Genomic DNA, 24,068 nt, shown 5'->3' on the forward strand with positions numbered 1-24,068 from the left:
TGGTTCAGCTTTGCCTGCAGCACTCTGCACGACACCACAAGGAATTCTGAGCTCTTAGCACTATGTCATCCTCCTTAGACATTCAGTGCACTTCATAATGGTCTCATAGTTCACCCCTGCTGAGCTAGCTGGAAATTGCAAACAAAAAAAAATTAAAATCAAGTGCTTCAGAAACAACTATTGTTAGAAAAAAGGCTGCTTTCCAATTATCTTTCTTATAGGTAGCAAAGCAAGTGTAGTTTAATTAATTCTCCACTCTTCCACAGTGTTTTGCCTTTACAGGAACTTTAAAGTGCTGCATCCTTCCAATGTATCTTTTTCTTAGTTTCCTTTACTCCTCACATCACATTCCATGTTGTAGACCCTCAGAGATGTTCTGTTCCCACCTTATTAGGATTCAGTCTCCTAGTCAGTAAGGAGCCATCTCTACGTAGTCCACATATGAACCGGGGAAGTGCAGGTTCCTCCCAAATGCCCAGTACCAATCCTGTGTAATGGTACTTTGAGTCCAAGCTGTCTGAAATGTTTTGGAACATAAGTTAAAGCCTGACATTTCTTTTCCTTGGAGTGCTTTCTCCACCTGCTTTGCAGAGAGGAGGAAGACAGCACTTCTTGGGCACAATGGAACAGTCCTCAAATGTCATCCCATCATTCCCTTTCATACCTGCATATTTTTTGCACAACTTGCAGAAGAATCCTAGAACATCCCTGACTTCAGCACAAAGCAGCATATAATACCTGAACACCTCTGCACTATAGTTGCTAATACCTGGACTTGAACACTAAATGAAATCCTCAGATACAGACAGATATGGGACCACCTGGATAAATTGCTTTCAGCTCCTTCACAGAGAGAAACATCTAAGAGAAAATATGTTTGTCCTTACTGCTGTCTACATTTGCTCTTAAAAGATGGATCTAGACATGGATTAGCATACATTGGTCTGTGGACTACTTGCCAGCAAGAACCTTTTCTTTTTTCCCTTCTGTTGTTTTTTATTTAATCTCAGGTGTTCTCACAAGCCAAAATATATTTATTTGCTGCCTGTAAAAATATATGCATACATTCAATACAGTTACTCTCTATGCCAGGACACTTGTATTTGTTTACTCCATCATTCATTACAATGCCATTTTACTTCAGCACGTAGATCTCCTGTGCCATATTTTTCCTGTTCTCCACCCCTCCCCTCAATCACCCCCCCTTTATGGCAGTATTACCTCTATATAGAAAAGGTTACTAGCTTCCAAAGCAAAATAGAATAGCATGGGAATAGATACCATTACTTGTTTCCTATGGGTACTAAAAAGCAGTTCATTGATCTTTGAGGGTATGTGAATTCATACCACAGATGTGTTCTAATTCTTATGTCAGCAATTAGCATAGCCACTTAAGACAGACATAATATTAATTTGGACTGTGAGCAACGTTACACTGGTGTAGCTGATTGCTACCCCGGACAGTAGGTTATGTGGCTGGAAGTTCAAAGTGCAGCTGGGAATGCTGTTATGGTTTTCAAGCTTTCTTAAAGGAGCTTCCAACATTTGGTGAGGATAACATAGCTGTTAAGCCTACCTTACCTGCTACCTTACTTTCCTGATAAGTTTAGCCAAGTCCACTCCTAATCATAGCAATTCATATTAGTATTTAGTAATATCATCTTTCTTCTTCCTATACGAAGAACAAGCAGCATGTTCAGGCCTGAAAGGTTGGCAAAGCTCAAATAAGAGAAAAAAAACAGAGAGTAAGGCAGTGGAATATTGATCCAAAAGTACAGAAGTCCTTACTCTTCTATGAGGCAAAGTAGAATACACAAGATAAACTTGAGATATTACCCTCCTGTATGTTAATTAGTGCCAAGCCAGTGGAACACAACTATCATAACAATCCATTTAAATGCCAGAAGCAGTAATAAATAATTCTACTAAGTATTATTACTAAAACACTGAACAAAATGCAATAAAATACATAGTCTGTTGGAACTGAGAAACATTTTGCCTTTTGGTTTGCTTTTTCAGTAATGTTTGAAGACGTTGGATGTAATTCTAACCCCATAGCAGTTAAGGAGACTTGCCTTGACTGCAAAGAGTAATACTGTATCCCAAATCAGTAACGATGAGCGCCTTCATTTCCAACATGCTACTCTTACAATGAGTCTAATCTTGTTCCTGGCTGTGCTTTGAGCAATAAAGAGCATCATCATTACAGCTATGAGGACTCTTGCCAGATCTCTGCTTCTTTCTGTAAGACACAGCTGTGATGCCACATACTTAATTTAATTGTGAAGTTATAAATGCCAACAAGGTTTAGGAAACATTTCTCTGGAGAATAGTCAGCACACTTGAAAAACAAAAATGCAAGGCACTTCACTAGCAACTAGAGCTACCGGCTGGATCAAACAAAATAACAATACCTTGCATAACTTTTTCTCCTACAGAAATCACATATCTACAAATGATTTGCAGTTTTCTGACAGAAAATCTGATTTCTGAAAAATTGAAGTGGGAAAATTCTGATCCTGTTGAAAAAACAAACAGCTTCTCTCAGGAAAATAGAAGTTTTTTGTTCTATTGTCCTGGAGTCAGTGGAGCTCCCTATCCTGTTTACCCTGACAGAAATGCAGTTTACAGGAACTGCAGCCTCCTGTGAACCAGGCCAGTGCACTGAATAATTTGAGTACATGCTCCTTCCCCACTTCTCCCACTACTTTGGACAGAAGAGGGAAACTGGGCAAGATATGCTGCATCAGTCTTCATTGAAAACAAAACCAAAAGGAACACTGAACTACATCCTTAGAAAGGAAGGCGAATACAATTGATCCACTACTGTGTACATCCCTAACTCCCTGGCTTCCTTGCTTGGCTGGACTGCAGGCTTACTATAGAGATGTAGCTGCCCTGACATTTTTAGAGAAGAGCATGAGTAGAACCAGTATTTTCTTCCAGACTTTTGGTTAAAATGTTTTCCCCTAATTCTGTGCAGTATTTGAAATTGAGCACCAAGTATAAATGGGAAATTATACAGAATGTAAAAAACAAACAAACAAATAAAGAAGCAAAAAAACTCAACACAAAACACACCAAAACAACCAACCCCACACCCAAAATACCACATCACTGTTTGCATTCTTACTCTTTGTCATGTGAGGGTATAGATCTTCCCTAGCAGTTCCAAGATAGCACAGCTAACTCTTGCTAAACAAATGCTAACAGCTTCTTCAGAATACATTAGCATGCTTACAACATATGAGTAGAGTATGGTTTTTTTACAGTTTGCAAATTCAGCACTTACCATTGTCTCAAAACTCTTGCCCCTCCCATTCTTGTTAGTATCAGATAAACACAGAAAATAATCTTACCCAATTAATAACAGCTTGCAGTCACAGCAGGATTTACATATATTGCTATTCTACATTTATGGTCTTATTGCAGCCAGTATTAGTATTCTGATGATCACTCCATATTTAAATTGCAATTTCAGTTATGTTTGTCTTGATTAAGTCATACTAAATTTGAATTGCATTGCTTCTCATTTGCTATGATGCTGCCAGATATTTGATTATTGGATGGTTCCCAAGAGTTTAAATTTAAGATCATTTAGGTGTACAGTATGCATCCTACAACTATCAATATACACTGTTATCTATTAAAAGTATAACACTGGTGTGTTTCATTGATGTGTTTTGCTGCACAGTACTTTCATGCGCAAACTCATCTAGAGATCTGACATTTGATACTGAATTGACCTAGAACAGCTAAATATTCACAAAATAGTCTTCCTTTTACTCACTTTTGCTAAGAACTGCATTCATATTGGTAATGTTTAGTTGGTAAGACTTCTGGAGTGTGCTTTAATAGTCAGTTATTACTTAAATATATCCCAATGCACTGTACTGGGTCTGGCTGAGCTGGAATTGGTTTTCCCCTACAGCAGCCCTCCTGGTGCTGTGGTTTATGCTGGGAGCTGGCAGGGTGTTGATGGCACCCTGGTGTTGTGGCTGCTGCTGAGCAGCGCTTACACAGCACCAAGGCTCTTCCCGACATTTCCCCCAGTGGGACGGGGGGGCAAGATCTTGGGAGGGGACACAGCCAGGACAGCTGACACCAACTGACCAAAGGGATATTCCAGACCATATCCCGTCTGCTCAGTATAAAGCTGGGAGAAAGGAGGAAGGGGGTGGGGTCACCCTTGGTCCTCCGAGGCAACCACTACCCGTATGGGAGCCCTGCTCCTGAGAAGGCCCGACAGCTCCTGGTCATGGGAAGGAGAGAATAAATCTGGTCTCTTTTTGCTTCCATGTGCAGACCTTTGCTTCACTTTGCTTATATTAAAACTGCTTTTGTTTTATCCGCAAGCGTTGGGTTTTTTTTTCTTATCTTACTTTCTTTCCCCTTTTTGCCCTGTTGAGAAAAAAAAAAGACAGGGCAGGGGGAGTGATAGAGCAACTTGGTGGGTACCTGGCATTTAGCCAAGGTCAAACCACCACATGTGCTAAGCTGTTTTTCAGTGCATGAAATGATAACAGAACTTAAATTGAGACCACCTTGGAAAGAAGAAAAATACAAAAGATCTTTTAGATCACAAAGCTGAACACTGCACGTTAAAAGATTCCCTATTTTCCCCTTAAAACATGTATGTCTGGAATCTATGAAAGCTGAAGCAACTGCCAGTACAGCAGGAATGTAAACTCCTCTTTTATTCCAGAGTCCATAATTCAACTGATAAGCATGGTGAAGTACCAGTTCTGTGCCTCCCAGAAGGCTAGATTATAATATAACAATATTCCACATTATACTCTGCTGTGCTGAACTGGTAAACCACACAATGGAAATAACCAGCAAGTCCAAATTATCTAGCTATTTTAATGGATCTCTACTGCTTTCAGAGAGCTACATGGGTTTAACAGGAAAAAAAAAATCCATTATTGCCCTTACATCATCTATACATATTGCACAAAAAAGATCAGGGAACCAAAAAATAGAAATAAAAAGGAAACATAGTACTGTATGGGAACTCTCCAGTCTATTACTTACTGGAACTATAAATTGTTCTTCTAACTTCAAGTACAATATGCATCGGTGGTCCGTTCATTTTCTTTACTACAAGAAATTTGTATTACCCAAGTGAACTGCAAAGCTTGATGCCGATATTTATTTATGAGGCTGCTTAAATTCAGATTAAAAAATAATTTGCCATTTTGAGTAAAATAGGCTAGTTTCTCTTACTCACATTTTCACAGAATCTCTTACCTAGAACTAGCATGTATTTATTTGTCTAATATTTGTCTATTTATTTGATACAAATTGACTTATAATACAGTACACATCTGTATACTCTCACAAATTTCCAGTTCGATACACAAAAATAAGAAATTTGCACAATAACTAAGAAATAAAACCCATTTAATTCTAAGAAATCAGAATTCATCACATTAAATAAAAAAATCAATACACATCAAAGCAACTTTGTCATTGCTTCTCAGGCATTTACCACTAGGAAGGCTGACTATGCCCTGAAAAAGCAGGGAGTCATGTGTGGAAAGCATAGACACCTCCATTAAATCTACTGGGGAAAAAAAAAAGGGGGGGGGGGGTTAAAAAATATTCAGTGTGCTTCTAAAAAAAAGTGACATATTTTTTAAAACAAAACATTTAAAAAGATAATAATCTACAGAAATAGATTCTCTTTTTTAATTTTACATTAGGCCCTGCTGTAACTCATCATTAGAAATTCTTAAATACAAAAGTTAAACATAGTCTGATCTATTTTCATAGCTAAACTGATGCTTTAGGTCTTGGGAAGCAGTCATAAAAAGATAAAAAAAAAAATCTGCAGCCAATTAACACTATAGATCTGAAAGATTCAGAAATTATTCATACAGTGTAGAGCTTGAAACCACAAACCCCCTAGCAAACTTTACAGGGTAGAAGGCAGATTCATTAAATCCTCACTTCAATCTCACTACTGTAAAATATAAAAAAAATAACACAGACACCTCCAAGATGTGGCTAGCCATATGGTTTGCCAGCATTTCATTCTTCACTGATGAAATATGAGAAAGGTAAGGCTGTATTCCATTAAAAAAATAGAAAATGTATGACTATATCATTTAGGTTATTATAGCTTAGATAGAATTTGCTTTTTATTAAAATAACCCTTAACTATGCTTTTTAAAATAAGAACGTACAGGAACTCTCACAACCATGATATACAACTTCATTTTCCTCATTAAAATATTTAATGAGTAACACTCCTACATTCTGGGGAATGGAAAAAAATTGATAATTCTTTCTGAGTTAAGAAACACTGAGGTTGCTTCAGGATAAAGCTCAGATCTTTTTCTCCCTATTAACACTTGTTGGCTTGCCATGTATTTCTACATAGTATAGCACAATTGCAGGACAGCTGATCACTCTACCATAGTGTTACCAACAGCAGTATTCTGTATATATGCACAGCTGGGTAATATAAAATTTCTAAAGCAGACTATAATGCTAAAAATAGCAACTCATTTTCTTCTAGCAGCCATAGCCAAGAGAGAATTTCTCCCAAGCCACTGACTTGATCATATCCTTTGAGATCTCTTGTAGCTTATCTTGGCTATTCTTCTCTCTTGGTTTCAGAACCATCACATAGGCACCACTCTCAATTGTAAGCTTTTTCTACAGGACAGCACAACAATTCTACAAAACCATCTTTAAAACTTAGTAAAAATATAGAGGAGAGCAGGAAGGAAAAAAGATAATTATGTATAATTGGAATTTCTGTTCCATCTGTGCTGCAGACTGCATAGGTTCTGCTGAATCAGGCAGAAGATGTAGAGGATACCAAGTGAAGCACTGAGGATTTATCTTGTATCAGCCATGTATGGAAGCTTTTCTACCTAAAGTTGCTTGAAATAGGCTAGAAAACAGATACAACGTATGAGAACTGCACCAGAATAGCGATTTTTTTTTTTTAATTTTTGTTTTTTCTCATCCAATTCCCATCTGGTCTCTGGGTCTGTATATGCATAAGAGGAACAAAGGGCGGGGACTTAACTTCTCTTTAAGTGTCTGTTTCTAACCCAACTCTATTCAAATTGTTCATTCAAAAACTTGCTTCCTTGGGGTTCATGCTTCTCCATACCGCTATTTAAATCATAAATCACCTATTCAGCAGAGCACAGCATACATCCCACTGCATTACTTTGTAGTTCCAGGCTTGACCAGCATGGTCTGAAAAGAAAAAGCAGCTGTCCTGACCTCCTCCTAGTTACCTGGTGTAACAGACAACTTTTAACTCTCCAAAACAAAGACTGAGAGAAGCAGTCTGAGGGAAGCATAAACAATGATAAGGAATGGGTGGGGTGGAGGCCCTCTGACGCTTTCAGAGGAACGTCTCAAACACTTGTGAAACTATAGTCACAGAGTGGATAATGTGGAGTCTGAATAATGCAGGTTTTGTGCTCAGTGAGCTAAGGTTGACACTTTCTTATCTGTTGTGTGACCCATGTGGGAGAAAACTTGCCTGGGTAGTACAGGATGCGGCTGGAGGAAGAAGCCCTGTGGAGACAGGATTGTTCTCCTCTGGTACATCTTGTAAAGTTTCAGGGCCATCGGGCTGGTGAATGACCTTTGCCGCATTAGCTGCAAAATGCACATTAAAGTTGACACCCTTGCATATGCTAAGAAAGATTAACAAGATCATGCTAGTTGCAACATCCCATGAAGCACCTTACTCCTCCCCATGCATACAATACATCCATATGTAGGTTGGCCTGGAGGGGGGACCCAAGGAAAGTGTATATAAATTGAGGAGGGGCAAGGGTAACAGTAGTGAAGAAGACGGATGCATCCTTGAACACTCGCTGGCGGGACCAACACAGGAACTGTTGAAATCAACCATTTAGAAATCAACTGGTGATTTCTATCCTCATCTCTATTTCTCTTTTCCCATCCTTTTCCTTGTTCATATCATATTGCTTGCCATAATTTGTTATATACTTAGTCAGTTATCATGTATCCAGTTAATACACGGTGGGAAATTCATAATTGATTGCATACGGACTTTGAGACTTCTCTCACCATTGTCCACTCTGTTGGGGATTTACAAATCTAAGTCACTTCTCTCCCTCTTCTAAGCAGGACATGACACCTTGGCCAGGAAAAAAACTCATGCCTTCAGCGTACCACTTCTTGGCTCTGTCATGGGTAATCATCTTGCAGGCCTGGGAAAGGGCATATCTGTAAAATTCTTGCAAATAGGTCCTCAGAATGGGTGTAATTGTCCTATTGTGTATTACCACTGATCAAGTTATGGCATTTCCTCCATACAAAACAACTACTACAGGCCCAGGGCAAACAAGAACGGTATTTTCATTAACTCTTTTACTGATAAGTCTATAGTTTATCGTTCTGCTAGATGCAACATTTTAGGCAGAAACTCTTTTGGAAAAGTAACAAGTCTGCTTTGATTTCATGGCAATGATACAGTCTTAAGAAGCCACTGAAGATGAAGAGAGCAAATCACACCAGACAGCTTTTATGCTTTCTATTTCTTCAAAAGTTAAGAGTCCAGGCTAGGATTTGCGAGGATGACAGAGGTAAGGTTTTCCCTCACAAAAGAAAGTGTTACCCCTGACCAATGTTTTCAATAATATCTATAATTTAGCTGCATTTCTACTGAAAAAATATGTGACAAAACAACTTGCCACTCAAAAAGGGTGCTGGGGGAGAAGATGAGGAAGAGAAAACTAATAGTTCATATGATGCTGTTCCACTTACCTTCTAAGAACTCCATCAGCTACAGAGTACATGGTCTTTTCCACTTTAAAGAACTGACTACCTTTAAAATCTCCTAATTCCCAGAAAGACAGACATGAGAGAGTAAATCAGGCCATAAGCCTTTAGAACTATTTTTTTTCAGACTAAGTGAAAGCTGAAGGACTACATAAATGATATTTCATCTAAGCTACATAACATGATAGTCAAGAGAAGGCGTTCTTTTTCTGTGTGGTAATGTCTGATTGCCAAGGACAGAAAGCACCGCATTCCCTGGGCTGAGGTGATATGTGCCCAGCTATCTAAGGTCATTACACTGGCAATTCCAGCAGATGCAGAACGGGAAGTTGTCCATTATACATTCTGAGATCATATTTGCTCTTTCTCGGGAGGTCTATGGACTGCTGGCCTTTCTGAATTGGGGAGGGCGGGGGAAGGAATCTTTCAAGATGAAGGGAAGGAATATCAAAAGAATGTCCTCAATGGTAAGCAATGCTGTTTGGCTGGGGTCAGCTAAACCCTGCTCTTTTCACATTTAAAAAAAAAAAAAAAAAAAAAAAAAAGTCAAAAAATGCACAAGTGGGATCCACAGACTGGAGACCCAAATGTACCATGTATTCCCTTTGGCTTGAGAGGTTTTGAAAGCCTGTAGTAGTCGCTGACATTGATGAGTAGTGTGAAGTTTGACATTAACACAAACAGGCCAAGACTTACAATCACAGTTAATGACAACATCATAAAGATCCTTAAACTTTCTGTTGCTACTGATACTCAACTACTGAGAGTTATCTAAAAAGAAACTTCTGTTCAGTTAATCAGTATGCAAAATACGCAAAATACAAAAAGCCCTTCTTATTTCTTCCCTAGGACTACACCTTGACCATGTACTTCCAGCAGTCTTGGAGGGATAAAAGGCTCTCTTATTCTGGAATACCTTTGAACCTAACTCTGGACAACAGGGTGGCTGACCAGCTCTGGGTGCCGGACACGTATTTCCAAAATGACAAGAAGTCATTTGTCCATGGGGTGACTGTGAAAAACCGAATGATTCGACTCCATCCAGATGGGACCGTCCTTTATGGCCTACGGTATGTTGGGTTTTTTAAATCAGCTATATGGCTGTCCTGGCAGAATCCAAGTGCAGGAGTACCAATGCTGCGCTCCTCTCCTTTTTCCTGGTTGCTCAGTGCAGCTTTATGAGTCAACAAATACTCCATCTAGACCACCACAATACACCCAAGAATTTTCCACAGGGCATCAAAACTACCTTTAAAAGTTATAGCCATAACTAGCAAAGTTTAATGCCTCTGTTTCTTTCAGCTCTTCTGAGCATGTTAATACTACTGATGAGTTCTTTATTATGGTTCTCACCTGCTAATCACAGCTTAGACAAACCTTTCTTTCTGAAATTTATCCGGCAGCTCTTTAGAACAAATACAGAATATAAATATTAATAATAAAAGATAACAAATAATAAAATAAAAATATAAAATCTCAACAAATATAAAACGGGGAGTTATCTGAAGATGTGACCAACATTTGATAGGGAATAAAAAGATGACATTTCTAAATTTACATGATTTATTTAAAGATTATCTATATGTCTGAGTAACAGGTTTTCTTTAATCTGCTGCTTCTCCTTTAATCACTGCCTCTTCACACCACAACTGTTTCTTCATACAGTGCAACCTGTATTGACCCCTGTTGATAAAAATATATTCTAAGAACTGAACAGGCACAATCTAATGATAAGGTACACAAATGTAAAATTAAAACTAAACCAAGTTCTTATGTTCTGATTGCTGCAGAGCCTGAGTAGGCTTTGCATTATTTTTAAAGTTAAGGTAGCTTTGCATGGAAAAGAGACATTGCCTGTCTGAAACAACCTTTGATCACTGTTGTCATTCAACAGTGAAAATAATGTCCAGAGAACATAAACCTGAAAGCATAGTTCAGTTAGGCAGTAAAAAAAGTCATAAAGCATAAAACCTAGCTGAAATACCTCAAAATTGTACCTAAGATAGGACTGAAAAAACCAAACTGCTGCAGCAATTCAAAATAAAAATAATATTTAGAATGATTTGGGTTGGAAGGGACCTTAAAGATCATCTAGTTCCAATCCACCCTGCCAGGTTGGGGAAAGATAACTTAGAGCTTACTGAAAATAAAAGTTTGAAATGACCTCTTAGCCTACAAAAGCATAACCTTCTAAAACACAACACTACCCCATGCACTCAGAGAAAGCCTTCCAATCCATAAATTCAAGCGTCACAAGAAACAAAAAATCATTTAAAAATTATTATTTTGGTTCATCATAAATTTTCTTTTGAAGTTGTCAGATTCACAGGTAGCGCACATCAGTTGCTACCAACAACTACATAGGCACTTTGATACAGCCAGATCTGTGCTGGTGCAGAAAAAATGCTACTTCTATTGCAAAAAAGAAAACAAGGAACCCATGAGGAAACAGATGATAGACTACAGGCTGTCATTATCATCTGCTAAACAGAGCATTTGAAAAATAAATCTCTCGCATTGCCTTCAGACCTCCTACAGTTCCCTTCAATCAAACTGACTTCTGAAAATCAGCTTAGCATGGCAGTTATCATTAGAGGGCTTTTTGGCCTGAGAACTTTCCATACTTTTTTTTTTTTTTTTTCCCAGCCAGAAACTAAATTTATTTACATTCCAGGATTTGCACAGGGGCAAGAATGTGCATTAGAGCCAAGCAGTCTGTCACAAGCAGTTGTATACAATATAAAATATACCTAGAAATGTATGTCATGCATGTTCTTCCAACACGCATGTCATACATCTGACATCAATAACTGCCTTCTTCAGAAATAGCAGAAGAATCTGTGACATATCTGGTGAACCTGCTGCAAGTCCTTTCATGTACTTCATCCACAAAGCACCAGCCTGGCCAAGAAGCTGTGACCTTCGCCTGAGCATAATGCCTGTGTTCTTCCTCTCAGAGGTGGTCAGGCAAACTCCAGTGCAACAGTAAAGATGGTCACCTTCACATAGTTCATATGATTAAATTACCATTTGCATCTGAATGGTTAAACAGCAGCTCTGCAACTCCAGCACAGCTGCAGCTCTGCAACTTACAATAATACCCCATCCAATACCTCCCTGCTCTCAGTAGGGAAACCAAATAAAACCAAATAAACATACACCCACACACACCCCTCCCCACTAATATAAAGGGCAACCTATATTCCACACACTTGCAGTCTAGTACTGGGCGATTCCCATCTCCTCCCTCACGCCTGCCTCATGCCCTTAACATACGCTGGCACAGGGGCAACCTGGGACTTTCCAAGGTTTTTTGGGCTTCCCCACCTTCTCACCCCAGAGAAGGCTGCTGCACCCCAAGCCCCTGCTTTGTCAGATGTGGCCATATATAACAACAGCATTGTCGTCACGAACCACATGCAGAAAGAGATGCTCAGCTGTCATGACTTTTTTACAGCTCAAGCTGATGTGCCATGTTTTTTGCAAGGACAAGGTAGCTGTTTAGATACATCTAGTGAGAAGACTTCGGTCTGACAGTGAAAACACATGCAGTGTCACCATCCCACAAGACAGACCTTATCAAAGGCAAAGATAACAAATGAGCAGAAGAAAGAATGAAGAGACATTGAAACAGGTTTCATAGAACAGATGGCAATTATTGCACTTGGTTTGCATCTATTAGCGGTCACTTTCCTCATGGTAATAAATATGCTTCTGTCAGCCTTTAGGTCATACAAACAGAAATTTCTTCATATACCAGATGACACAGGTGCCTCATAAGAAATAGAACACAAGAAAACACTGCAGAAAATGTTCTTGGGTAAAATTCAGCATTGCCTGTTAGAAATTTGAGCACGGCTGCAATCTTAGTCTCACAAGTAGAGAAGAAACATTGCAACATACTAGCTTCATTTAGTTTCTATGCAGTAGAGACCATGAAGACAGTATCACCAAACCTCTCACACAGGAGCCATGACCTCCATTGCTGAAGACAGAGCATTGGCCTTGCATGACTTGGATAAGACAGACAACACCAATTACACTGCAGACCAGGGTCTGAATGCCCAACAAATTAGGCAGGGCCTTAAACCATCTCTCAAGGATGATTTAAACGCTTGCTTTCCCTTTGCCTCCTATTCCCCACACAAATTTTCGTTTTTCAGTCCAGAGTTAAATGTTTCTTTTCAAGCTCAGATACGAAATTTTACTGGCTTCTTTAAACAGGGATTGGAACAATCACAGCAGCTCTAAATAACCTGCTTTGCTTGCATCAGTATACTCAGCAGTTTGGCAATGATGAAATGTTCAGTCTCAACAGAGTTGAGGAAGAATAAAACAAGGTTAATCATCTGGCTTTACAGATGAATAAACAAGGGAAACATGCACTGAATACACTGGAATGGTTTTAGATCATATAACAAAACATTATCAGTTCAGTATGTCTCCATTACAGTCTTATTTCTATGATGAAAAAACAGCCCTTTTAGCTATTTTTTTCCTGTAACTTTCAGCTGCTATAACCCCACAGTTTAAAGAACAATGTGTGCATATAAACTTGTGCAGACACAAAATGCTCTTAAACCTTCTGCTCTCTAAAACTGTGCATTGTTATGTCTCTTACTGAAAATACTACTTCTGATAATTTTTCACAGTAGTGAATAATGCATAACATTACTAACCAAATAACTCTTTCATCCTATTGCCTAAGCAACTAAACACACATAAACGTATTTAACTCCACATTAGTATTTCCACTGAATTCCATCTCAAATATGCCAGGGAAGTTGAGTGTCACTGTTAAGTATTATCTACCTGAAGTGCGTGATTCTCCAGTTTCTATCAAGTACTCCCACCAGCAGCTATTATTATTTTCTGTGGTGTAGCCACCTGCTTCCGAAGAGAAAGAAAAAAAAATCCGTTTGAGTCAATGTGCAAACCTGCAGCATTGTGAGGCTGGTGTCTGAGACAACTCTAGCCTGGTTCCAGTACAGATGGTAAAATACTGGATTCTTCTTTATTTTTTCCCAATTTTTAATAAGTCATCAGATCCTATTAGCTATAACACTTCTGGCACTAGCAGCGTCTCTCATTATTTTTATTGCCTTTTCAGGCAAGATTCTATAGATATTTCTCCCAAAGCTTTAGATTCTCAAATCAACACATGCTGTTAGTTCTTTTGCTTGTTCTTTCTCCCCCTTTCCTAGGTAAGATGCTAGACATGTAATCTGTATTTAAGATCTTTAAGGAAACATTAATTTATTGTTCTGAATTCCATAAGCAAATTCTTACATCATGATGTCAAGAATAGAAGCTCTGATTTAAATCATCCTTTTCTAGTATTTTTATGCCACCTCTTAATTCTTCTCAGCATTTCACTAGAAGAACAATGACATCTTGTTGCTTCCAAGACATCTGTTATCACGACACTGCCTCAAAATAAAATAAACATCAGCAGAATTTCACCTGGTGTGGTGAAAGAAGTATATCTTTCAAAAGTACTAGTTAAGAAACTCAACATACCTTTAGTGATACCTTTACACAAATTTCCCTCCTTTCTGGTGTTCAGACACAAGCCCATCTTTCATTGGAGCAGGTCTTCACTTATTTCAAGGCAGGGGGTCTGAGCATATTACGACAAGGATGTGCAGGTTGGGCTTAGAGCACTGAAAACTTCTGGGTTTAGTGAGACCACACATTTTTATACTGCTACAGAGGATGCTACTTTCCTAGGCATTGCTACAACTGCAAGGGGATGGCGAAAGGATGATCTCTGCCTTCAATATAAGGACTTATTTCACCTCTTCTTACACAAAGAAGATCTTCTGTGATGTAAACATGGTCAAACACATCCATCTACCTCTGACCAGCTCACAAATGTGAATTGACCCATGCAACGTTGGATTTACTGACCACTTATTCATGTAGTATCCTTGGAAGCCCATCTAGCATATCCTACAGGTGGAATGCAAGAAAAGCTATATTTATTAAATGTGGAATGCTTTGTTTTTAAATATAATCTTAAAAGTAAATTTGAGTGTGAACTTCCCTTCTTGACTGTCTCTATTTTCATGACATATCCGAGAATGTTACTAAAGAAATTCGCTAGCCAGGAGCTTACATCTTTGAGTGCAGTGAAATTTCACTGCTTTGTGGATTTGTTTTGTATTGCTATGATTCGGGACTATGGAGTTTTGGTTTTCCTCCAAACACATTCATAGATTTTATTAGAGTCAGTTATTGGGTCCTTTTGAGCACATTCCATCATGGCAACAAGCAGCATACTTACATTAATAGACTGTCCTCACCTGTATTACTAAACAGCTCCAGAAAAAAAAAAAAAAAAAAAAAAAAAAGACTAAATGATAAAAAATGATGCCTTCTAACTGAAATGAAAAGTTACTGTTTATTTTACTCCACAGAAGAATACAGAACAACTTATAAAGCAAGGTGATAGAGTAGTTTTGAAAGTGATACAAAAAGCTATTTCTTCCATGTATCAGTGCCAAAAGATTTAGCAGCAGGTGGCTTTAAAAAAAAAAAAGAAGTGTTATGCCAGAGTAAAGAATCCAGGGAGGAGCAAGACAGTAGGTCACATCCAGCACAGAAAACTTTACTTTCTCCTACTTTGTGTCTTCATATGTATTTACCTGGTATTAAGTCTCACAAGAACCAGTCTGGGACTTCCTTTATCTTTTTGAAACCTGAAGATATAAAGAACTTTGCAAAAATAAGTCAAACAAATATTTGACATTTCTTCCACCTCCCAAAACATTTCAGTCTCTGAGGGTCACTTTTCAGGATTCACAGGCAAATGAATACATTCCTCAGTGTACTGCTACTAGGAAGGTGTAGGGATAAGGGAGGCATTTCATGTGCACATTGTGGATACCAGTTCAGCCTGACACAGGTCACATGGGCCTGCAACTTTCTTCCAGCAGATCGCCCTTAAACAAGCAAACATGCCTGATGGGCAGCCGTCATGGCCCCTAATCACAGGAGATGCACTGCTAGAAGCATTTGTTCAACTCACAGAAAAGGAGAGGAAAAGGACATGCAAAACTGATTTCAAGGCAAATGGATTTTCCTCTTTGTACCTCCCTTTGGTTGCAGACTGTTTGAATTGTCTGTGCCCCTCTATCAATCCTACTGTGATCTCCTCTTCCTAGTCCATAACCCAGTCCTTGGGCATGGCATGGCTGGTGCAAGGAGAGGAGTGATCCATGACAAGTACCTAAACCCATGGGGAGAAAACAGTTGGCACCAACAGTCTATGCACAGAAGACAGCAGGCATGGCCAAAATACAGTTGCATTAATTAACCAGGCTTCAGTAACTGCAGGAGAAAGAGCTACTCATTAACCTTGGTGTTTACCAGAGGAAAAAAAGCACCAAAGTTCGCTTATGCTCCCTCATGCTTGAGCAAGGACTCCTCCAGCCTGTGTGTTTATAAAGTCAAAGCAGAGAACATCTGTATTTGTCTGAGAGCTGCAGCACCATCAATATGTGATGTTGCCATAAGCTAAAATGCATTTTCAGGATTGTTCTTACGATGTGCAAAACTGGTTAATTTGACACAGTCTGCCCCAGGTCACTTCCCACACACTGCTGTTAATTTGATAGAGATTGCAAACTGGTTTGTACAATACTTTCTGAGAAAAAAAAAAAATCTCCATACGGCTAGTCTGCAATTTACTGCATGAAGCATGGTAGTGCTCAAGCAGGCACAGGCATACCACGATATAGCTTATTTTTCACACAAAAGATGAGGGATGTGCTTCTCTAAATACTGCTGAAAGCACGAGAATGCCGTACAGGTGTAGTCTGTCTCATAGCTCTGTGCAAGAATGGAAGGACCACCAGGGTATGAGACGCTATCAGTGTCACTCCTTTTTAGTGAATGAGTGAGCAAATCTAACTGAACAGCTATGTGCTCTATATAACTCTAGTTCAGGGCAAAAAACGTGGAACAGAATGAGAGAATCCTACAGAAATTTTATTGGCTCGCTTTGTTTTTCAGATGTAAAGAGATATAATTGTATTCAGACACCAAACAAAAAATAGCAAGAATAAAGGAACTGACTGTGGTTGTAGTTTACCTTGATTTCAGTAAGGCCTTTGACACTGTTTCCCACAGCATTCTCCTGACGAAACTGGCTGCTCATGGCTTGGATGGGCACACACTTTGCTGGGTAAAAAACTGGCTGGATGGCCGGGCCCAAAGAGTTGTGGTGAACGGACTTAAACCCAGTCGGTGGCCGGTCACGAGTGGTGTCCCCCAGGGCTCAGTTTTGGGGCCACTCCTGTTTTACATCTTTATTGATGATCTAGACAAGGGGATTGAGTGCACCCTCAGTCAGTTTGCAGATGACACCCAGTGGGGTGGGAGTGTTTATCTGCTCGAGGGCAGGGAGGCTCTGCAGAGAGACTTGGACAGGCTGGAGCCATGGGCTGAGGCCAACTGGAGGAGTTTCCATAAGGCCAAATGCCAGAGGCTGCCCTTGGGCCACAACAACCCCCAGCAGCGCTACAGGCTTGGGGAGGAGTGGCTGGAGAGCTGCCAGTCAGAGAGGGACCTGGGGGGGTGATTGACAGCCGGCTGAACAGGAACCAGCAGTCTGCCCAGGGGGCCAAGAAGGCCAATGGCATCCTGGCTTGTGTCAGCAATAGCGTGGCGAGCAGGGACAGGGAAGGGATCTTACCCCTGTACTCGGCACTGGTGAGGCCGCACCTCGATTCCTGTGTTCAGTTTTGGGCCCCTCACTACAAAAAGGACATTGAATGACTCGAGCGTGTCCAGAGAAGGGCAACAGAGCTGGTGCAGGGTCTGGAGCACAGGTCGTACGGGGAGCGGCTGAGGGAACTGGGGGTGTTTAGTCTGGAGAAGAGGAGGCTGAGGGGAGACCTCATCGCCCTCTACAGCTACCTGAAAGGAGGTTGCAGAAAGCTGGGGATAGTCTCTTTAACCAAGTAACAAGCGATAAGAGGGAATGGCCTCAAGTTGCACCAGGGAAGGTTTAGACTGGATATTAGGAAGCATTTCTTTCCAGAACGGGTTGTTAAGCGTTGGGATGGGCTGCCCAGAGAGGTAGTGGATTCCCCATCCCTGGAGGTGTTTAAGAGTTGGGTTGACATAGCGCTGAGGGATATGGTGTAGCTGGGAACTGTCAGTGTTAGGTTAATGGTTGAAGTAGATGATCTTCAAGGTCCTTTCCAACCTAGGTGATTCTGTGATTCTTTAACCTAACAACTCCTAAGCTCATAACAAACAACTACTGCATTATTCTCCTTAAATATCAAAAAGTACTTTTTATTTATTTTTTTTTTACTTATGTCTCCTCCTCAGGCTGGGTGTCCCCTGCAGCCATCTAACTTAACTAGCAGGAGGAATTGTGAAAGTAGCAGCACAAAGCTCTACTTCCCTTCTGGGCCTACTGCATTTCAGGAACATTTTCTCAGGTCCAGCCAGACTTTTCTGCAGTTTAGATGTTGAAACCTGCATTTACACTATCTGCCAGCTTAGCAGCACTCCCCTCTCCAGATGTGAGCACCTCTCCCCAAACCTGCCTCCTCCAGCTCCTGCCAGGACTCTTCATGTCCAGCCTGCAGTTTCTTATTACCCTACTTAATGTACAAAGATTGGAAAGGGCAGAGTGCAAAACGATAAATCAGTGGAGGACAAGCGCATTTAGTCCATTTGCTGCATGAAGCTCAATTCATCATTTTACTTCTCCAGTATTTAGTTGGGCACTGGTGGGAAACTGTGTGCTGTGTTGCTCTATACTCATCACCAGAAGCTGCTGTACACTGTTTAACACCATGACTGGAAATCGAAGAGATTACCTCAGTTCAGGCACCTCACTCTGGAGTGGTTGGATTTGCAACATTTATGATATGTTCATGTAACGCTGTATATACAGTGAAATGCAATCTTGCTACTACTTTACTCACACGTTTGTTATACATAATGTAACATACCCATCAACACAGTGTTTTATAATTTCTTTAACGTTATTTGATGAAGAATACCTGAGACCGAGATCACTGCAGTAATTCAGAACTGAAAGCACACCACCAAAACAGAGGATATTTAAGACATAAGTGAGTACAACCCTTAAACATTATGGGGCATCATTTATGTAGACCTTTACTACTACAGGTAAACTAGAAAACCTGCAAATGTTTATGGGCTTCTATGTGCAAACCAAAAAGACCGCTTACGAAACACTGAGGTTTTGTTCAGCATCAAGAACAAATTGGAGCCTGCAGGCTTGATAAAATTAAGTGGTAAATTAGTAGTTAATAAACAACAGAAATGGAAATGGAAGACTGAAAACTGTAAGAAAAGGGAAGAAAGCTAGGGTCCTCTCCAGCTGCCAGGGTAAGAAGTCCCAGGAGTAACTCAGAGACAGCCTTGCTGTCTGTAGCACGAATGGCCTCACAAACAGCCAGGGGGAAGCCACCAGTTGCACATCCCAAAAAGAGCACACAAACTGAACTCCCTCCAGCAGCATGCACGGCAAATCTCCCCTGGATCTTACTCCCAGTAATCAGCAGATGTGGCAGAAACATGCAGCAATGTGGGGAGCAACTATTCATAGACTCCTAATGAGTTGTCACATAATTCCCTAGATTTGATTTGGAAGTTTTCCCTCCAGTTTCACCCAACTTAATTTTTATTCGATTTTCACGTAGCATTTTTTTTCATGTGAAAATAACCTAGGGTAGGTGGGGAAACACTTCAGGTTGAGCAAGTCCTATAGACAAAAAAAAAAACAACCAACCAACCCCCAAGTACTTAACATGGACTCAGCTTTAAATATGTGAGTGGTGACTCAGTAGTTAAGTACATAAGCAATCTGGTGGAGTCACAACAACTGGCTTCATGGGCTTGAATTTGAACAAAAGCTTGATGCAGTAATTGATTGTGGCTATCAAGTACAGCACTTTGAAGAACTGAATTATAAACATTTTGTAGAGCAAAGCCCATTAGGCTTTATTCAAAGACCACTGAAGTCAAGCAGATTCTAGATCAAACTCAGATTACTGAAATTGTCTGTCACCTATTTAAATATATTGATATTGTTAAAATACTATTTAAGCACATTAATACTATTCAAAGAAAAACTAAAAAATAATTAGACATTTAGTTTTAAAGCTGAAGGACATTGCAAAGTATGAATTACATATCTATGCAACACATCATCTCTTACTGTCTTGGTATAATTAATTTTGGAATATTTTATCCTCTGTTCTGCCTACTAAATCTGAGCAAGTAGTCCTCCCTTTCTCCCATATCAGAAGTGCAAGTGTCTTCCGGTACTTTGGAAGTATTAATCTGCCACTGTCAACTGAAACTACATCAAAATTGCACTTCTAAGTAGATGGTCTTTTTTTTTTTTTTTGCTATTTATTTTTTAAAAAGAACTGCATTCACACCAAAGCTCGTCTGTAGTGGGTATAAATAAATAAATAATATAGTTTCCTCAAACACATTGGGAGACAGAAATTAAGTAAAATTAATGGCAGAGGTTAACACGGAAGTACCTTTGATCACGAAGAATTTCAAGTAAGTTTGTATACACTCTAAGAATCACTTCATCCAATAATAGCAAAAGCAATTTTTTACAAGTATTTCTTTCTTTACTTGCTTTTAAGGGGTGGGTATCATATGAGGAAGGCGCTTTTGTGTGTTTACCGTCTCAGCTTTCTCCCCTCAAACCATAAAAGCTCGTGCCTGATATCTGTACACCTAACAGGCTATCTTACAATTGTGCAACCAGAAAGAAGGTCCCATAATCTTTTCATATGTGAGCTATGTAACTCCTACTGTATCAGTGTGGCCAGTTGCATACACACTGTTGCATAGCACATATTTCATCTTTGTACTCTAGGAGTTAGTGTTTAAGTTTCCATAACTTTATAAGCAGCAAGAAATATGTTCAAAATCTAGTATTTCAGGGAAAAAGCAAATATAACTTTGCAAGGAACACCAAATGAACATATACAGTAACCCACTTGTATTTTTGAAAGAAAAAGGCAAAAGCTTCTCTAAAAACCACTGCAATTTAACTTACAGAGCTGGTATATATTGTTAGCAGTACAGATTTTTTAGTATATGTTTTTATATAATGCTGTATACAGGTACATAACAATAGAGATCCATGATGAACCCTAATATGCTAACAAACTTTAAGTAGTACATTTCATATCAGCATACATTTGACACATACCACAGTATGTGTGTTTTCCAGGTCTTAAAGTTCATTAAAAATACATTTAATAAAAAGCAAATCCATTTTCCTCTACTAATAAAAATTTAAAAGGGACAATAATTAAAATAGTACTTTGCTGCAGATCTCCAATTTGCATGCTATTAATTGCAGGCATACTGAGAACAATTACTGAAGGAGAAAATGTTAAGTTCTTAATTGCTTAAACCCAACCTTACTCTCATTTAATTTATATTGATGTTGATCGGTGACATCAGTGAAGTACCTGTTCAACCAAAGTCAGAGGAGCCGGGATGAGGGGTAAATCTGTACTTTTTCTATGCAATAAAGGTATCAGGCAGGTAAATTAAGGTCCTAAGGGAGGCAACAAATATTTTACCAGACCTGTACCACATTGATGAATGCACTTATATCCACAAAAGGCTGGTCTCCTAATTTAGGTGTTCTCTTTAAGAGACAAAACCTGGCATAACAAACACTACCCTAAAGCTGCTGAAATCCTGAACAAATGCTGGGAGGGACAGCCCATTCACTAACAACACACAAAGTGAAAAAGGAAAATTAATAAAAGGTATCAGGTTGTTGGGACTGCTGCTTCTCGGAGGCATCCTCTTTGCTCATGTACCTCACAGCCATCAGTCTGTACCTGCTCTGTGCTGCACCATGCAGCATGTTGGCTTGCACAACATCAAGTGTTTAAATGTATCCACATCAAGAGCAAGCCTGCCTTGATTAATTCACTAAGTCAATCAAACACGTGGTTTTAAGTAATTTTAAGAAAAATTAAGAACTGTTTTGAGTACAATCCTAAAATGCAAACAATCATGCATAAAAATGTTTTCAGGCAATGTATGTTCTCCTTAACCCTCACTGTTATACAAATGTCTCTACCTAAAAGAAAAAGACAATTAGCCTTTCTTCTCAAATATCACTGGCCTAGTTTAGAAGTAGCTGCAAGAGAATTTACAATCTAGAAAACAGTCAAGCCCTTGAGATAATAAAATGTAAAATGAATTGTTCTATAAAGTACGATAGTGTATTCCTCTATTTGGCATTTTTGCTATAGTATCAATGTACGTGGTCTCATAACTGCCAGGCTAAAATGACCTCATTTTAAGAGGCAAAATGTGTCACAACTAGAGTGTTTTAATGTATAAAGTCTTTAATAAGGCGAGATTACCAAGTATTGCTACAGCATCGGTAATACAATTCCACCTTAAACTGCAAGTCTGACCTCTTTGTTAGACTGGGAAGTCAGCCTGAGCAAGCATGAGGAGGTAGGTACTTCAAATACAATCCATGTAGTTTCAGATGACATATTTGGATTGCAAATATAATTAGATAATGTATTTCAGGGAAGAATCTAGAAGTAGCAGAAGTACTGCGGCTACTTGGAGCCTAAAGCAAGAGCCAAAAGCCCAAAACTCTCTCAGCAGTTAAGCCTACAGTAGGTAGATTTACATGGGAATCTGACCTGACTGCAAATTATTTCTTGATCTCTGGGTAAATCATCAGGCAGCAACATGAGCCTCAGCTCCCCTAGCTCAGGTACAGTGTGGTCTATACCTGGCGTGACTGGTTTCACCTTAGCTGCGGTACCTGCTCACAAGTCAGAGTAACACAGCAGTCACAGCCTCTGACCTCAGTACCAATGACAACATGTCCCACTGACAAAGGCATTGGCTCTCCAATTCTTGAAATTCCATTAAAAAACAAAACCAAAAAAATAACCTCCAAAAAAAACAACACACACACCACCACCACCCCCAAACCCACCCACCCCTCAAAAAAAATAAAAGCAAACAAACCAAAATACATACACGCAAACAAACAAAACCCCACACAGGTCCTTCCTAGAGTCAAGTCAGTAAGAGTTTACACTTAGTTTATCTTTGGAAAGAACAGCTAAAACCAAAATAGGACAAGTACAAATTATTTGTTCTAACTTTAGCAGAACTGTATTTTCCAAACTTGAAGTGTCCAGTTCTTCATAAAATGCTAAAGACCAGTTTTTCAAAGCCACATGCATAACAATAGGCTTGGTCAAACAAGACACTAATCATCTTCCAAAAAGGTATATATACATCCTCTTACATTACCATCATTTCTATAGATCAGACAGAAAAGTTTATCATCTGAGAAGATAAGTTACATACAAGGGGTAGGCTGACATCTCCTGTGCATCATGACACATGCAGAAGAAATTGGGGGAAGTTTAGACCCCTTGGCACTTCTCATGCCTGGGAAATTTCACTATCCAATGCATGCTGCTGCTGCTGTCTCTTGTAGCAGAGCCATGCTAGCCACTTCCAAGATCATGGTCACAAGAGACTACAAATGCAGCATTTTTCATAATCTTTAGATACATGGATTTATAAGTTGGGTAAGACAGTGATCAAGTGGTTATAGTAGAAGCATAAATCTACTTCCAGTCCTGTTTCTAATATATCTGTGTAAGTGAAGAACCTGGAAAGTCAATCTGGTGTAGAAATCTTAATATTTTTTATCAACTGATGTGGGATGTTTAAACTTGTTCTCATGTTTGATGATAAACCTTTTTACAAAGGAAAGACCATAACTCTTTAGGCTAATTTTTTTTTTTTTTGTAAAATGAGAGATAGTATTTAAGACTTTTTAAAAGGCCTAAAAGTTATCCAAGTAAATCATCTGTATGTCCACAATGCTGTATTTAGCAGTTTTACTATGTTCTGATAAAGGGACAGAAAGAAAAACATTGCACAGATCTATTTTATTACCAAGGATTTAGTTCAAATAGTGTCTTAACACATTTTTCATTATTTTCTTCTGTCAGAAAACATCTGTGGAACACATCTTTGGAGTCCAACAAAAAAAAAAAAAAAAAATTTATATTATTAGCTCAAACTATTCCACAAGAGATATTTCAATACCTGAAGAAGTGTTTCTGAAGAAATACTTTTGTTGAATCTCTAGTCAGACATTTTGTAAATGGAGGGAGAGAAGAGAATCAAAAAATTGTCAGATTATTTCCTAAGAATTATTCCACTGACACCAGCTGTGGCATCATTTGAAATACAGT

The 24,068-nt window shown here is 39.1% G+C and overlaps 1 protein-coding gene across 6 annotated transcripts in view; it reads left to right on the forward strand.

Moving 5' to 3' along the window:
• Positions 1-24,068, forward strand: part of GABRB1 (gamma-aminobutyric acid type A receptor subunit beta1) — a 143,538-nt gene that overhangs the window by 68,500 nt on the left and 50,970 nt on the right. For 5 of the 6 annotated variants that reach the window (XM_074904735.1, XM_074904736.1, XM_074904740.1 and 2 more), the window contains one exon: positions 9,631-9,851. In XM_074904735.1, the coding sequence (XP_074760836.1) occupies positions 9,631-9,851 (221 nt within the window). The remainder of the gene's footprint in view (positions 1-9,630; positions 9,852-24,068) is intronic. The other variant, XM_074904737.1, reaches the window with a different exon arrangement.

The sequence above is a fragment of the Athene noctua genome, chromosome 4 (genome assembly GCF_965140245.1).
Source record: "Athene noctua chromosome 4, bAthNoc1.hap1.1, whole genome shotgun sequence".
Classification (NCBI taxonomy): domain Eukaryota; kingdom Metazoa; phylum Chordata; class Aves; order Strigiformes; family Strigidae; genus Athene; species Athene noctua.